The 16,649-nt window shown below is 47.7% G+C and overlaps 1 protein-coding gene across 1 annotated transcript in view; it reads left to right on the plus strand.

The window, feature by feature from the left end:
* LOC133139110 (dedicator of cytokinesis protein 3-like) overlaps positions 1-16,649 on the plus strand; it is an 89,763-nt gene that overhangs the window by 8,473 nt on the left and 64,641 nt on the right. Inside the window, exons 2-5 of the mRNA XM_061258418.1 lie at positions 8,774-8,857; positions 11,166-11,206; positions 11,375-11,430; positions 11,620-11,716. Of these exons, the coding sequence (XP_061114402.1) occupies positions 8,774-8,857; positions 11,166-11,206; positions 11,375-11,430; positions 11,620-11,716 (278 nt within the window). The remainder of the gene's footprint in view (positions 1-8,773; positions 8,858-11,165; positions 11,207-11,374; positions 11,431-11,619; positions 11,717-16,649) is intronic.

Raw genomic sequence — 16,649 nt, forward strand, 5'->3', positions numbered from 1 at the left:
GTCTGTGAGACTGTCTCTCTCCGTCTGTGAGACTGCGTCTCTCTCCGTCTGTGAGACTGCGTCTCTCTCCGTCTGTGAGACTGCGTCTCTCTCCGTCTGTGAGACTGTCTCTCTCCGTCTGTGAGACTGCGTCTCTCTCCGTCTGTGAGACTGCATCTCTCTCCATCTGTGAGACTGTCTCTCTCCGTCTGTGAGACTGCGTCTCTCTCCGTCTGTGAGACTGCATCTCTCCATCTGTGAGACTGCGTCTCTCTCCGTCTGTGAGAATGCGTCTCTCTCTGTCTGTGAGACTACGTCTCTCTCCGTCTGTGAGACTGCGTCTCTCTCCTTTCTCACTGTCTGTGAGCGCTGTGTCACATGACCTGCTGTGACTTCCTCTGAACACGCCCTGCTGCCTGCTGTTGTCATGGTTTCTGTGACTCCTCCACTTCATGGCCTGTGTGATTTCCCCTGTGTGTTTGTGGAGTTCTCCCCTGTGTGATTGGAGTTTTCCCCTGTGTGTTTGTGGAGTTTTCCCCTGTGTGTTTGTGGAGTTTTCCCTTGTGTGATTGGAGTTTTCCCCTGTGTGTTTGTGGAGTTTTCCCTTGTGTGTTTGTGGAGTTTTCCCCTGTGTGTTTGTGGAGTTTTCCCCTGTGTGTTTGTGGAGTTTTCCCCTGTGTGTTTGTGGAGTTCTCCCCTGTGTGTTTGTGGAGTTTTCCCCTGTGTGTTTGTGGAGTTTTCCCCTGTGTGTTTGTGGAGTTTTCCTCTGTGTGTTTGTGGAGATTCCCTCTGTGTGTTTGTGGAGTTTTCCCTTGTGTGTTTGTGGAGTTTTCCCCTGTGTGTTTGTGGAGTTTTCCCCTGTGTGTTTGTGGAGTTTTCCCCTGTGTGTTTGTGGAGTTTTCCCCTGTGTGTTTGTGGAGTTTTCCCCTGTGTGTTTGGAGTTTTCCCCTGTGTGTTTGTGGAGTTTTCCTCTGTGTGTTTGTGGAGTTTTCCCCTGTGTGTTTGGAGTTTTCCCCTGTGTGTTTGTGGAGTTTTCCCCTGTGTGTTTGTGGAGTTTTCCCCTGTGTGATTGGAGTTTTTTTCTGTGTGATTGGAGTTTTCCTCTGTGTGATTGGAGTTTTCCCCTGTGTGTTTGTGGAGTTTTCCCCTGTGTGTTTGTGGAGTTTTCCTCTGTGTGTTTGTGGAGATTCCCTCTGTGTGTTTGTGGAGTTTTCCCTTGTGTGTTTGTGGAGTTTTCCCCTGTGTGTTTGTGGAGTTTTCCTCTGTGTGTTTGTGGAGTTTTCCTCTGTGTGTTTGTGGAGTTTTCCTCTGTGTGTTTGGAGATTCCCCCTGTGTGTTTGTGGAGTTTTCCTCTGTGTGTTTGTGGAGTTTTCCTCTGTGTGTTTGTGGAGTTTTCCTCTGTGTGTTTGTGGAGTTTTCCCCTGTGTGTTTGTGGAGTTTTCCTCTGTGTGTTTGTGGAGTTTTCCTCTGTGTGTTTGTGGAGATTCCCTCTGTGTGTTTGTGGAGTTTTCCCTTGTGTGTTTGTGGAGTTTTCCCCTGTGTGTTTGTGGAGTTTTCCCCTGTGTGTTTGTGGAGTTTTCCCCTGTGTGTTTGTGGAGTTTTCCTCTGTGTGTTTGTGGAGTTTTCCTCTGTGTGTTTGTGGAGTTTTCCCCTGTGTGTTTGTGGAGTTTTCCCCTGTGTGTTTGTGGAGTTTTCCCCTGTGTGTTTGTGGAGTTTTCCCCTGTGTGTTTGTGGAGTTTTCCCCTGTGTGTTTGTGGAGTTTTCCTCTCTGTGTTTGTGGAGTTTTCCTCTCTGTGTTTGTGGAGTTTTCCCCTGTGTGTTTGTGGAGTTTTCCCCTGTGTGTTTGTGGAGTTTTCCCCTGTGTGTTTGTGGAGTTTTCCCCTGTGTGTTTGTGGAGTTTTCCCCTGTGTGTTTGTGGAGTTTTCCCCTGTGTGATTGGAGTTTTCCCTTGTGTGTTTGTGGAGTTTTCCCCTGTGTGATTGTGGAGTTTTCCCCTGTGTGTTTGTGGAGTTTTCCCCTGTGTGATTGGAGTTTTCCCTTGTGTGTTTGTGGAGTTTTCCCCTGTGTGATTGTGGAGTTTTCCCCTGTGTGATTGGAGTTTTTTTCTGTGTGATTGGAGTTTTCCTCTGTGTGTTTGTGGAGTTTTCCCCTGTGTGTTTGTGGAGTTTTCCTCTGTGTGTTTGTGGAGTTTTCCTCTGTGTGTTTGTGGAGTTTTCCTCTGTGTGTTTGTGGAGTTTTCCCCTGTGTGTTTGTGGAGTTTTCCTCTGTGTGTTTGTGGAGTTTTCCTCTGTGTGTTTGTGGAGTTTTCCCCTGTGTGTTTGTGGAGTTTTCCCCTGTGTGTTTCTGGAGTTTTCCCCTGTGTGTTTGTGGAGTTTTCCCCTGTGTGATTGGAGTTTTTTTCTGTGTGATTGGAGTTTTCCTCTGTGTGATTGGAGTTTTTCCCTGTGTGTTTGTGGAGTTTTCCCCTGTGTGTTTGTGGAGTTTTCCTCTGTGTGTTTGTGGAGATTCCCTCTGTGTGTTTGTGGAGTTTTCCCTTGTGTGTTTGTGGAGTTTTCCCCTGTGTGTTTGTGGAGTTTTCCTCTGTGTGTTTGTGGAGTTTTCCTCTGTGTGTTTGTGGAGTTTTCCTCTGTGTGTTTGTGGGGTTTTCCCCTGTGTGTTTGTGGAGTTTTCCTCTGTGTATTTGTGGAGTTTTCCCCTGTGTGTTTGTGGAGTTTTAAAACTGCATCACTTCTCTGAGATAGCCAACGCTGTCCTGCAGTTCTATAAGACAATCAGCAGGGAGGTTGTTCCAAGCATGTTGGAGAACTTGCCGCAGTTCTTCTGCAGACTTTGGTTGGCTCCTTGCTTCTGAGCTCAGACAGCCTTGATCACGTTTTTATGTAAAAAGTAGTCAATTGCTTACAGTAATATGTTACTTTTTTTAATTAAATACAAAAATGCTTCTGTAAAATAAAATCTTTTGGAAAATTAATATTTGGAAATCTCAAATGTGTTCTTTTATACTAACACACACATAAGATGAGTTAGGGTTGTGGTTAAGATGAGTTTGGGTTGTGGTTAAGATGAGTTTGGGTTGTGGTTAAGATGAGTTTGGCTTTGGGTTAAGATGAGTTTGGGTCTGGGCTGAGTTTGGCTTTGGGTTAAGATGAGTTTGGGTTGTGGTTGAGTTTGTGTTGGGGTTAAGATGAGTTTGGGTTAAACACATTTAAACATCGCCCTGAATGAACCTCTCTCCTCCTATGATCTCCTGCAGATGGAACTGAAACGCTGTCTTTAACATTCCTCTGGAGTGAATAATGAGCTGATAAAATGTGATGTTCTTTTGCTGGTCACTGTTACTCTTCAGGACCTGGAGTTTCTCCCAGAGCTGTTTCATTGAGTTAAACTCCAGCCGTTTTCACCTCTCATTTTGTACCAGGCTGTGAATTCTTATTGGACGGGATATCAGCTGCCCGCTGCCTTTTGTTTCCTCATTTCTCTCTTATGGTTTTACGGCGGTTATAATTTACTCTGTCTCTCTCTCTCTCATGTGCACAGCCTGGCGGTCACATTGACCTGGTTTCTGCCCTGATGCTGATGTGGAGGGAGGTGTAAAAGTGATAAATATTTCAGCCATGTTTTAAATCCTCGTACTTAATGTGCTCTTCTGCTAAGCTTTCCCGGCGCTTTTCCAGCCCGTTTCCCTGGCTTTAGGCACGGAGCGCCGGCCCTGCATCCCCGCGCTTTGTGCTGCGTCTGGTGCACCAGCACTAACCCGTCAAACTTAAGTCACTTAACACTTATGCTTCTTATGCCGAGCAGGGTCGCTTTTAACCTTCTTATAAAAATTGTTTCAACGTTGGTTTCAGTGTTGAAACTGCTCCTGGAACACTGTGTGCTTTCAACGTTGCTTTAAGTGTTGACACTGCTCCTGGAACACTGGGGTGCTTTGGTCGAAATGCGCAGTTGGTGTACTGTGTGGAACGTAGTTTTTTCGATGAACCCGTACAAACACTGTGCCCTGTGCGTGTTTGTGAGTAACTGTGTCATTACATTTAGAAAGACACGTTGTTTTGTTGTCGCTCTGTAGGATGAAACGCGTCCGATTTGGCGTTTGTTGGGACTTGAGCAGATAAGATGCTTCTGCGCACTTTCAAACTGATTCTGCATATTGCTATTATCAGTTAGTTCATCACTGAAGACAGATGGCCGTACATGCCCAAACTATCACCCCCACCACCTCGTGTTTCACGGGGCGTAGGTACTAGCTGTAACCTGCCCAAACTAACACCCCCACCACCTCGTGTTTCACGGGGGATAGGTACTAGCTGTAACCTGCCCAAACTAACACCCCCACCACCTCGTGTTTCACGGGGGATAGGTACTAGCTGTAACCTTGTAGCCATCCTAGTGGTTTGAACCTTGCGGTGTCGCCCCTGTAGATCTGTTTGTGAAGTGTTGTGCAGAGAGTAGTCACTGACACTTGCCACCCCTGCCTCCTGAAGAGTGTTGCTCAGCGACCCTCAGGTGACCCCTCTCCGAGTTCTCGGGTCAGGGAGGGTGGTGGCCTACCCCACTTCCTGATTCCAAAATGGAAATGCATCAATTTTATATGATTTTATATGATTGGTCAACGGCAACGTGAGGTAGCAGTGATTGGTCAGCAGCAACATGAAGCAGCCGTGATTGGTCAGCAGCAACATGAAGCAGCCGTGATTGGTCAGCAGCAACATGAAGCAGCCGTGATTGATCAGCTGCGATATGAGGCAGCAGTGATTGGAAATGCATTTAAAAGTGTGAGAAATGTGTTTAAGACCATTTGTATTTACCTGTTCCTGTTTGAAAGGGATATCTCACTTTCTGTAGGCTCCTTGATATTATTCGGGTTTTAAAGCATGTTTTCAATTTCCCCTACAGTTTCTGTGTGCACTGAACAATATTTTGGACATTTACAGAAAGTTTCTGATGGCTTTACAATGCCTGGCGTAGGGACAAAATTGGGTTTTTTGTTTTTAGCAGGAAAGTATAGATTTCCTGTAACTCCAAAGCAATTTATATAGTAGAGTTAAGTCAGATGTGGTTCACATCCTGTTGTTCTTTGGTAAATGGTAAATGGCAGGCATTTATATAGCGCCTTTATCCGAAGCGCTGTACAATTGATGCTTCTCCATTCACCCATTCATACACCGACGGCGATTGGCTGCCATGCAAGGCCCCGACCAGCTCGTCAGGAGCATTTGGGGGTTAGGTGTTTTGCTCAGGGACACTTCGACACAGCCCGGGCGGGGGATCGAACCGGCAACCCTCCGACTGCCAGACGACTGCTCTTACTGCCTGAGCCATGTCGCCCTGCTGTTGGGTAATGTAGCTTAATGCTGATCAGGGTGGTTGTGTTCCTGTCCTGTTCCATGTTCAGTAGAACAGCTGACAGACAGTCAGTGAGCCTGCCCTTCTGGCACCTGCATTCTCTCTAGGAACTACACTCCACACAGGGAGTTACTGCTCTGTGATCTGTGCTCTGTGCGCTCTATCTCTCTATCTCTCTGCTCTCCTCTCTGCTCTCTGCTCTCTACTCTGTGATCTGTGCTCTGTGCTCTGTCTCTCTGGTCTCTGCTCTGTGCTCTCTGCTCTGTGCTCTCTGCTCTCTGCTCTGTGCTCTGTGCTCTCTCCTCTCTGCTCTGTGCTCTGTGCTCTCTCCTCTCTGCTCTGTACTCTGTGCTCTGTGCTCTGCTCATGTGCTTCTGCAGTGTCAGTCACTCCCTCAGGTCTGCACTGATTGTGTGTGAGATTACATAGTAATGTACAGCTCAGTTTGGCATCAGAGAGAGAGGCAGGACAGTGATTCATATTGCTGTGTGTTTTTTTATCATTTTTATCTAGAGTGACACTTGGATGCTATTATGTGCATTTGCACACACACACACGCACACACACACTTTTGTGTTGGGGCTCTGTTGGCTGTAGTCAGTATGTCTGTGTGTGTGTGTGTGTGTGTTTCCTGTGTGTTGGTCTCTGTAGGCTGTAATCTATGTGTGTATAGGGTGTGTGTACTCTGAACTCAGAGTATGTGTGTGTGTACACTGTTCGCAGAGTGTGTGTGAGTGTGTGTGTGTGTGTGTGAGTTAGTGTGTGTAGGCTGAGCTCAGAGTGTGTGTGTGTGAGTGTGTGTGTGTGTGTATACGCTGTTCTCAGAGTGTGTGTGTGAGTGTGTGTGTGTGTACGCTGTGCTCAGAGTGTGTGTGTGTGTGTGTGTGTGAGTGAGTGTGTGTAGGCTGAGCTCAGAGTGTGTGTGTGAGTGTGTGTGTGTGTGTACGCTGTTCTCAGAGTGTGTGTGTGAGTGTGTGTGTGTGTACGCTGTGCTCAGAGTGTGTGTGAGTGTGTGAGTGTGTGTACGCTGTGCTCAGAGTGTGTGTGAGTGTGTGAGTGTGTGTACGCTGTGCTCAGAGTGTGTGTGAGTGTGTGAGTGTGTGTAGGCTGTGCTCAGAGTGTGTGTGTGTGAGTGTGTGTGAGTGTGTGTGAGTGTGAGTGTGTGAGTGTGTGTACGCTGTGCTCAGAGTGTGTGTGAGTGTGTGAGTGTGTGTAGGCTGTGCTCAGAGCGAGTGGGATTAGGGCTTTAAGCTGATATGATGTGGGCTTAGCCCACTGCTCCAGTTACCAACAGAGCCACCATCTGGACTCAGGGCTGTGGGTCTGCTGCCCGGCTCCTCACCTAGAGGGGGGAGGGGGACGCCACACTCACGTTATTCAGACAGAGATAAATCCCCGTCATTATAATGTATCTGGGGTTGCCAGTCCTCCAGCAGAAATAACATACTTTGATGAAAATGATTGGTTTAGTTTTAGGTGTGTTATGAGTTGTGAGTGGTGTTTATGCATGACTATTGAGTAACAGAGGTAGGGATGCAGTTTTTTGTATTTACTTTCACTTTTGAATTAAAACCTGGAAGTGTGTGTGTGTGTGTGCGTGCGTGCGTGCATGTGTGCGTGCGTGCATATGTGTGTGCATGTGCGAGAGAGTGTGTACGTACGTGTGTGTGCTTGCGTGCGTGTGTGTGTATGTGCATGTGTGTGTGTGCTTGTGTGCGTGTGTGTGTATGTGTGTGTTTGTGTGTGCATATGTGTGTACGTGCATGTGTGTGTGCAAGCGTGCGTGTGTGCAAGTGCATGTGTGTGTATTGTACACGTGTATGAATTATGTTTTTATTTTTGATTCTCTTGGTAAGTGACTCTATGAAAGGCTCACACACTGCAGAACCCCCAGGGGTTTTCCGTAGGCTGGGATTATAACTGCACACCCACAGTAGGCTGGGATTATCACTGCACACCCACAATAGGCTGGGATTATCACTGCACACCCACAGTAGGCTGGGATTATAACTGCACACCCACAGTAGGCTGAAGCGCAGCCTCACACAGGCCTGTCCTGTGCTGTGTGCCGGTGGGATAACACAAGCCTCTGCCTGTCTGTCTGACCCCACACCCATACTGTCCATCAGCGCTGGGTTCTGCTCTCTCCTCCTCCTTACACTCTGCCTCATGTTGCTGCTGACCAATCACTGCTGAACAATCACGGCTGCCTCATATCACTGCTGACCAATCACCAATCATCAATGGGCATTATGAAAGATAACATTAACCTGCAGTAATCTCAGGTTCTTTATGGGGATGATGAAAGGTAACATTAACCTGCAGTAATCTCAGGCTCTTTATGGGGATTATGAAAGATAACATTAACCTGCAGTAATCTCAGGCTCTTTATGGGGATTATGAAAGATAACATTAACCTGCAGTAATCTCAGGCTCTTTATGGGGATTATGAAAGATAACAGTAACCTGCAGTAATCTCAGGCCCTTTTCCCTCAGCATTCAGCCCCATCAGATATTTACATCTGTCCTTCATCTCTCTGCCTCCAAACCTTCCACCGAATTTAAAACTGGAGTTCCTCTTCTCTAGAGATTTCGGCTGACCTTGTCTTGCCCTGGGTCTGCAAATTTACCCAAGATTCCTGTGGGATTGTAGCTCCACAAGAGAGGACCTGCATTGTCTGTGTGATAGTATGTGCCACAAAACACAAAATAGGGCTTGCCTGTGGTTTTATGGGTTTATTTCTGATATTTATATAATAATGCTGATGTGCAAGTGTATCTAGATGGGCGGTGTGAGAGACTGTGTGTGAGTGTGTGTGAGAGAGTGTTTGAGACTGTGTGTGAGACTGTGTGTGAGAGCCTGTGTGTGTGTGAGACTGTGTGTGTGAGAGTGTGTGTGAGAGAGTGTTTGAGACTGTGTGTGAGACTGTGTGTGAGAGCCTGTGTGTGTGTGAGACTGTGTGTGTGAGAGTGTGTGTGAGAGAGTGTATGAGACTGTGTGTGAGAGTGTGTGAGACTGTGTGTGAGACTGTGTGTGATAGTGTGTGAGCCTGTGTGAGCCTGTGTGTGTGAGACTGTGTGTGAGAGTGTGTGTGAGAGTGTGTGAGACTGTGTGTGAGAGTGTTTGAGACTGTGTGTGAGACTGTGTGTGAGAGCCTGTGTGTGTGTGAGACTGTGTGTGTGAGAGTGTGTGTGAGAGAGTGTATGAGACTGTGTGTGAGAGTGTGTGAGACTGTGTGTGAGACTGTGTGTGATAGTGTGTGAGCCTGTGTGAGCCTGTGTGTGTGAGACTGTGTGTGAGAGTGTGTGAGACTGTGTGTGAGACTATGTGTGAGAGTGTGTGAGACTGTGTGTGAGACTGTGTGTGAGACTGTGTGTGCTGCTGGCCACTGGTCACATTACTCCCCCTGGATTTCAGAGCCTAACCACTCCCCCCTTCCCCCTGCAGTTATCTCCAGTTTCCGAGGGACCGTGTCTCAGGGGCTGGTGCTGGAGATCGGGGAGACTGTGCAGATACTGGAGAAGAGTGAAGGTAAGGCTGCAGACCAGCATTTACACTGCATTTACACTTCATTTACACTGTGTTTACACTGCGTTTACACTGTGTTTACACTACACTTATACGGTGTTTACACTGCATGTACACTGTGTTCACACTGTGTCTACACTGCATTTGCACTGTGTTTACACCTGCATATACACTGCATTTACACTGTGTTTACACCTGCATTTACAGTGAATTCACAATGTGTTTACACCAATGTTTACACTGCATTTACACTGTGTTTACACTGCGTTTACACTGTGTTTACACCTGCATTTACACCTGTGTTTTCACTGCGTTTACACCAGCACTGCATTTATACTGTAAACTAATATACCTTTTTATGTGTCAACTTATACTAGTATTTGGTGTAAAAAATGTCTGCGTACACCTTTAAATATTGTACCTAAGGATGTTGGCCATGTATGTTTGCAGATTGGGGGTGTGATGTAATCGCCTATCCTGATATTTTCAAGTGCCAACATCGATCACCAGCCCCAGTCCTCTGGCTCTGAGTCAGTCAGCCTTCCCATCAGAGATGAGTCAGAGTCAGAGAGTCAGAGAGTCAGAGCCAGAATCAGAATCAGAGATGAGTCAGAGTCAGAGAGCCAGAGAGCCAGAGCCAGAATCAGAATCAGAGATGAGTCAGAGTCAGAGTCAGAGAGCCAGAATCAGAATCAGAGTTGAGTCAGAGTCAGAGAGTCAGAGAGTCAGAGCCAGAATCAGAATCAGAATCAGAGTTGAGTCAGAGTCAGAGAGTCAGAGAGTCAGAGCCAGAATCAGAATCAGAGTTGAGTCAGAGTCAGAGATGATGTCAGAGTCACGTGATGTTGTGTATGAGAATGTTGTGTAGGGGGATGTTGTGTAGGAGGATGTTGTGTAGAGGGATGTTGTGTATGAGGATGTTGTGTAGGAGGATGCTGTGTAGGAAGATGTTGTGTATGGGTGCATGTGTGTGCGTGTGTGTTCGTGTGGGTGCATGTGTGTGCATGTGAGTGGAGCGTGTGTGTGGAGCGTGTGTGGTGTGTGTGTGGTGTGTGGAGTGTGTGTGTGTGTGTGGTGTGTGGAGTGTGTGTGTGGAGAGTGTGTGGTGTGTGTGGTGTGTGTGGAGTGTGTGTGTGGAGCGTGTGTGGAGTGTGTGTGTGTGGAGCGTGTGTGGAGTGTGTGTGTGGAGAGTGTGTGGTGTGTGTGGTGTGTGTGGAGTGTGTGTGTGGAGCATGTGTGTGTGTGTGGAGCGTGTGTGGAGTGTGTAGAGCACGTGTGTGGTGTGGTGTGTGGTGTGGTGTGTGTGGTGTGTGTGTGTGTGTGTGTGGAGTGTGTGTGGTGTGTGTGGAGTGTGTGTGGAGTGTGTGGAGCGTGTGGAGCGTGTGTGTGTAGAGCACGTGTGTGGAGTGTGTGTGGTGTGTGTGGAGTGTGTGTGGAGTGTGTGGAGCGTGTGTGGAGTGTGTGGAGCGTGTGTGTGTGTGTAGAGCACGTGTGTGGTGTGTGTGTCTCTGTAGCTCACGCTTGGCTCGGCGTCCCGCGGTGTGTGAGTCAGTGTACAGATGTTCTCTGAGCGCGTCTGGAGCGCTCCGGTACTGCAGAGTTCTGCGTTCCGTGTTCCACGTTCCGCTGTTAACTGAGCGCAGCGATCTGTCTGTGTCTGCAGAACACCGCGCGCACGCTGGGGAACACATTCTGAACTCTTTATAATTCATGCTCCGCACAAAGGCCCTTATACAGGTCACTCCTGTTCTGTACGCTTCATTTCCTCTCCATGGCTGGGCACTGACTCTTCTGCATCTGACAAGACCAGAGCGGGACTCTGTCTCACAGCGTGTGGGTCTGACTGCACAGGGTGCAGTTCTGCATCGCTTCATCACAGCAGTGTTGTGTGTTGCTAACTGAATTGTTCAGTTGTTCCGTTAGTTGTGTAGGAAAGACACAACCATTCTCATTCAATAGCACATCTTTACAGATTCACTGCCATTTACACACTCACTGTCATATTTCTAATCGTGCAATGGAGACTGCCCGGGGATAATGGTATATTAATAATAATGAAAATAAAGTGCTTATATGAATGCACAGTCTCCTCGGGTGTGCCTATCTGATGGACACCTGGATCAGTAGTGCTTTATGGCCAGGTAGCTTCTCCTGGAGTGTACAGTATTTTATTTTACTCTGTAATCTGCACCTGCTGTAATCCCAGCACTGCACACCTGTAATCTGCACCTGCTGTAATCCCAGCACTGCACACCTTTAATCTGCACCTGCTGTAATCCCAGCTCTGTAATCTGCCTGTTCTCTCTTTCAGGCTGGTACAGAGGGTTTTCCACCAAGCGGCCTGCCATTAAGGTAAATTCACCTGTATCCTCATGGAGTTCTGGGAATGTCCTGCAGAGGGAGGGTTGTTCTCAGTGACTGTGGAATGATTGATGGTGGCAGACAGATAAGGGGGATCTCAGGCTGGCCTCCTAGGGGTGAGAATGGGGGCTGATGAAACTCTGTTCTGCTGTCTCTCAGGGCATCTTCCCCGCAAGCTATGTGTACCTGAAGAAGGCCGTAATCACCAACAGGGGGTGGGTGTCTCTGCATTTCTACTGCGTTTCTACTGCTTTTCTACTGCATTTCTACCTTTCTGTGTTCTTTTTGGAGAAGAGATTTCAGAAGCGCTGGCCTGATCAGGATGTGCTTGCGTGGAGTCTCAGTGTTGGGCTCCACTCCCTCACGCGGTCTCCGTGGTGACCGGGCTCTGTGTTTGTGAACAGGCAGTACGAGACCGCTGTGCCCCTGGAGGACCCCATCATCACTGAGGTCACCTCCACTCTGCAGGAATGGGCCGTCCTGTGGAAGCAGCTCTACGTGGTGAGTGTCACACCTGTTCAACACCTGTACAACACCTGTACAACACCTATACAACACCTATACAACACCTGTACAACACCTGTACATCACCTGTTCAACACCTATACAACACCTGTACATGACCTGTTCAACACCTGTACAACACTGATACAACACCTATACAACACCTGTACAACACCTGTACAACACCTATACAACACCTGTACATCACCTGTACAACACCTGTACAACACCTGCACCTGTGGAAATGACCGTCAAAGCAGAGATGACAGATGTAGGCATCTCTCTCTCTATCTCTCTCTCTCTCTCCCACTCTCTCTCCCTCTCTTTCTCTCTCCCACTCTCTCTCTCCCTCTTTCTCTTTCTCTCTCTCCCCCTCCCTCTCTCTTTCTTTCTCTCTCTCACTCTCTCCCTCTCCCCTCCCTCTCCCTTTCTCTCTCTCACTCTCTCTCTGACTCTCTCTCTCTCTCTTTTCTGTGAAGCTGCTTGCATGTTTATACCATAACAGTGGGCAGAGTATTCATTATTTAGACACATTTACATGCTTGACAGAATATTCTCCACTCTGACGTACTTCAGTGTGTTAGAAAGCGTCTTAATCATTCCAGTGAAATTAACTTGAAACGATGTAAATAAAATGCTTTGATTTTGATAATATGCATTTTCTATATATTAATATTGATAGTCTTAAACCGAAATCGGTATGGTTGGGGACTGGCCAGTATATCTTTAATTATTACTCCTACTGCTCGTAATACTGCTACCACTAATAGGAATAATTATCTGTGTGCTGGTCTGGAAGAGGCCATGATGTGTTCTATGGCCATGCGTTCAGATTGCCTGCATCAGAAACAAAGCTCATCTTTAAAGTGGGCCCTGTTCAGCAGATGGTTCCCTGCAAAATTTTACTAATATGGGGTTGCTATGGAAGCACTTGTGATACAAAAAATTAGTTTTGCCAGAAATTATGGAGGGAACCCTCTAGGGAAGGCAGTATGGTTAAATGGAGAGGTTGCCAGATTTCTGCAGTTTGGTTAAATGGAGAGGTTGCCAGATTTCTGCAGTTTGGTTAAATGAAGAGGTTGCCAGATATCTGCAGTTTGGATAAATTGAGAGGTTGCCAGATTTCTGCAGTTTGGTTAAATTAAGAGGTTGCCAGATATCGGCAGTATGGGTAAATGAAGAGGTTGCCAGATTTCTGCAGTTTGGTTAAATGAAGAGGTTGCCAGATATCTGCAGTTTGGATAAATTGAGAGGTTGCCAGATTTCTGCAGTTTGGTTAAATGGAGAGGTTGCCAGATTTCTGCAGTTTGGTTAAATGGAGAGGTTGCCAGATATCTGCAGTATGATTGAATGAAGAGTTTGCCAGATATCTGCAGTTTGGTTAAATGAAGAGGTTGCCAGATATCTGCAGTATGGGTAAATGGAGAGGTTGCCAGATTTCAGCAGTATGGTGCCGATCCGCCTCCTCTGTGGAAACAGTGTGTCATGTTCAGTCATCTGAAGAATAACCTGCCCCCCCCCCCCCGTTTCATCTGCTTTCCAAAAGACACAGCACAGTAATATGCATCATAAATAATACACACTCTGTGCTTAACAACTGACAGCAAAACAATGCGACCACTCTTGCACTGTTGAAAAAGGGCTGAAATGTAATTTAATAAAGACTCTCTTAGAATAGCTTCTGTTCTGTGTGTTGGAAAAGAGAGAGAAAGCTATTGCACAGGGACAGCACTAAGGTTAAAGAGCCAGCTCTGTGTTCAGGGCAGTCTGTGTTCAGAGCAGTCTGTGTTCAGGGCAGTCTGTGTTCAGGACAGCTCTGTGTTCAGAGCAGTCTGTGTTCAGGGCAGTCTGTGTTCAGGACAGCTCTGTGTTCAGAGCAGTCTGTGTTCAGGACAGTCTGTGTTCAGGGCAGTCTGTGTTCAGGGCAGCTCTGTGTTCAGGGCAGCTCTGTGTTCAGAGCAGTCTGTGTTCAGGACAGTCTGTGTTCAGGGCGGTCTGTGTTCAGGACAGTCTGTGTTCAGGGCAGTCTGTGTTCAGGGCAGTCTGTGTTCAGGGCAGTCTGTTTGTGTTCAGGACAGCTCTGTGTTCAGGGCAGTCGGTGTTCAGGGCAGTCTGTTTGTGTTCAGGACAGCTCTGTGTTCAGGACAGCTCTGTGTTCAGGGCAGTCTGTGTTCAGGGCAGTCTGTGTTCAGAGCAGTCGGTGTTCAGGGCAGTCTGTTTGTGTTCAGGACAGCTCTGTGTTCAGGGCAATTGAGATGCACAGACTGTGTTCACACTGTGATTGAGATATAGACTGTGTTCACACTGTGTGATTGATGCAGACTGTGTTCACACTGTGCGATTGATGCAGACTGTGTTCACACTGTGTGATTGATGCTGACTGTGTTCACACTGTGCGATTGATGCAGACTGTGTTCACACTGTGCGATTGATGCAGACTGTGTTCACACTGTGTGATTGATGCCGACTGTGTTCACACTCTGTGATTGATGCCGACTGTGTTCACACTGTGTGATTGAGATGTAGACTGTGTTCACACTCTGTGATTGATGCCGACTGTGTTCACACTGTGTGATTGATGCAGACTGTGTTCACACTGTGTGATTGATGCAGACTGTGTTCACACTGTGCGATTGATGCAGACTGTGTTCACACTGTGTGATTGATGCAGACTGTGTTCACACTGTGTGATTGATGCAGACTGTGTTCACACTGTGTGATTGATGCAGACTGTGTTCACACTGTGTGATTGATGCAGACTGTGTTCACACTGTGTGATTGATGCAGACTGTGTTCACACTGTGTGATTGATGCAGACTGTGTTCACACTGTGTGATTGATGCAGACTGTGTTCACACTGTGTGATTGATGCAGACTGTGTTCACACTGTGTGATTGAGATGCACAGCCCGTGTTTTTCACACAGCCTGTATGATGTCGGTCTCCCTGTGGGACTGAGCTGCTGTTCACGCTAGGTGCACACGCGTGTGCATTAATTACATGGCCCACATTGGAATGCAGTGGATCCGCTTCGATGAGCACGAGAGAGCCTTCTGGCCTTAATCTCTACAGAGGCCCTCTTCATTGGAGTATTGATTATCAAAAATAATAAGTTGCGTTGGGTGGGCAGTTGCAGTCAGCCTTTCACTGAACACAAATGCCTCTTAAGACTGAGATGCTCATGAGCATTCACAGGGAGCAGGCCTGGTGTTATTGGTGATGGGCATTCACAGGACGCAGGCCTGGTGTTATTGGTGATGGGCATTCACAGGGAGCAGGCCTGGTGTTATTGGTGATGGGCATTCACAGGGAGCAGGCCTGGTGTTGTTCTGAAAGCCCGTATGTTCCACACACGGTGTACGCTGCCGTGCTTTGTGAAACAGAACATCCTCCCATTTCCGTCCACAGACCTCACGCCATCACAGACTCTGAATGGGCCCATTCTTTTAAAGCTGAAGCTTCTTTCAGTTATAATGTGGGAAAAGGGTGTTGTGTCATTTCAAAAGGTTTGTTGTTGCTGCTGTATCATTTTGAAGTGATGTTGTGTTGTTTGTCCAGGACTTTTGTTGTGTCACTGGTACAGAACGTCATTGTGGCTTCAGAGAGAATATGCGTAGGTGTCATCCTAATTAGGCGGCTGATTTGGGGGGCTGATTTGGAGGGCTGATTTGTTTAAGTGTTTGGTGGGGCCTTCAGTGCTTTTCACAGTCAGTGAAAGTGCCAGAACATGCAGTCTTTCTGTGAGTGTGTCTTATCCCATTACAGGGGTGTGACCAGCCTCCAGCCCTAAAGCGAAACACAACCTCTTAATCTTTCCCTAAAGTATGAACATGACCCCCTTAATCTTTCCTTAAACATTAACCCATGAGACTTTCCCTAAAGCAAAATATGACCGCCTTATCTTTCATTACAGGTGGTGTTGAGATCAGCACTCTGACCCTGGTGCAGGTGGTGTTGAGATCAGCACTCTGACCCTGGTCCAGGTGGTGTTGAGATCAGCACTCTGACCCTGGTGCAGGTGGTGTTGAGATCAGCACTCTGACTCCGGTGCAGGTGGTGTTGAGATCAGCACCCTGACTCTGGTGCAGGTGGTGTTGAGATCAGCACCCTGACCCTGGTGCAGGTGGTGCCAGGCGGTGCTGGGGTGGTGTTGGTGACTCAGGCGTACAGAATCAGGCTGATGTGTTGTAGTTTTTGGATCAGAGGCAGAGCTGTGTCTCTGGATCCTGTTTTTAAGAGCGGTCTGTTCACCTGCTCAGGCCTCTGCTGGACCTGTTGTTATGGTTACGTTTCAGAGGCTGGAGTCTTAGACTGCATGGTCTGTGAGGAGGGAGCTAATTTTACATTTCCACAGCAGTGGCCGTGCAGACGTGTGTGCGGAGTGTCTGTGTGCGAAAGGGCCTCACTGGGGTGGCTGTTTGTGTCCTGGGGACGAGAGGGAGCTCCCTCCTGATGAATGTCCTGTGGAATCATCACAGGGTAACTCAGTGAGCTGTGACTGAATCCCCTGGGTAACTCAGTGAGCTGTGACTGAATCCCCTGGGTAACTCAGTGAGCTGTGACTGAATCCCCTGGGTAACTCAGTGAGCTGTGACTGAATCCCCTGGGTAACTCAGTGAGCTGTGACTGAATCCCCTGGGTAACTCAGTGAGCTGTGACTGAATCCCCTGGGTAACTCAGTGAGCTGTGACTGAATCCCCTGGGTAACTCAGTGAGCTGTGACTGAATCGCCTGGGTAACTCAGTGAGCTGTGACTGAATCGCCTGGGTAACTCAGTGAGCTGTGACTGAATCCCCTGGGTAACTCAGTGAGCTGTGACTGAATCCCCTGGGTAACTCAGTGAGCTGTGACTGAATCCCCTGGGTAACTCAGTGAGCTGTGACTGAATCCCCTGAGTAACTCAGTGAGCTGTGACTGAATCCCCTGGGTAA

This window comes from Conger conger, chromosome 10, assembly GCF_963514075.1.
Source record: "Conger conger chromosome 10, fConCon1.1, whole genome shotgun sequence".
NCBI classification, from domain to species: Eukaryota; Metazoa; Chordata; class Actinopteri; order Anguilliformes; family Congridae; genus Conger; species Conger conger.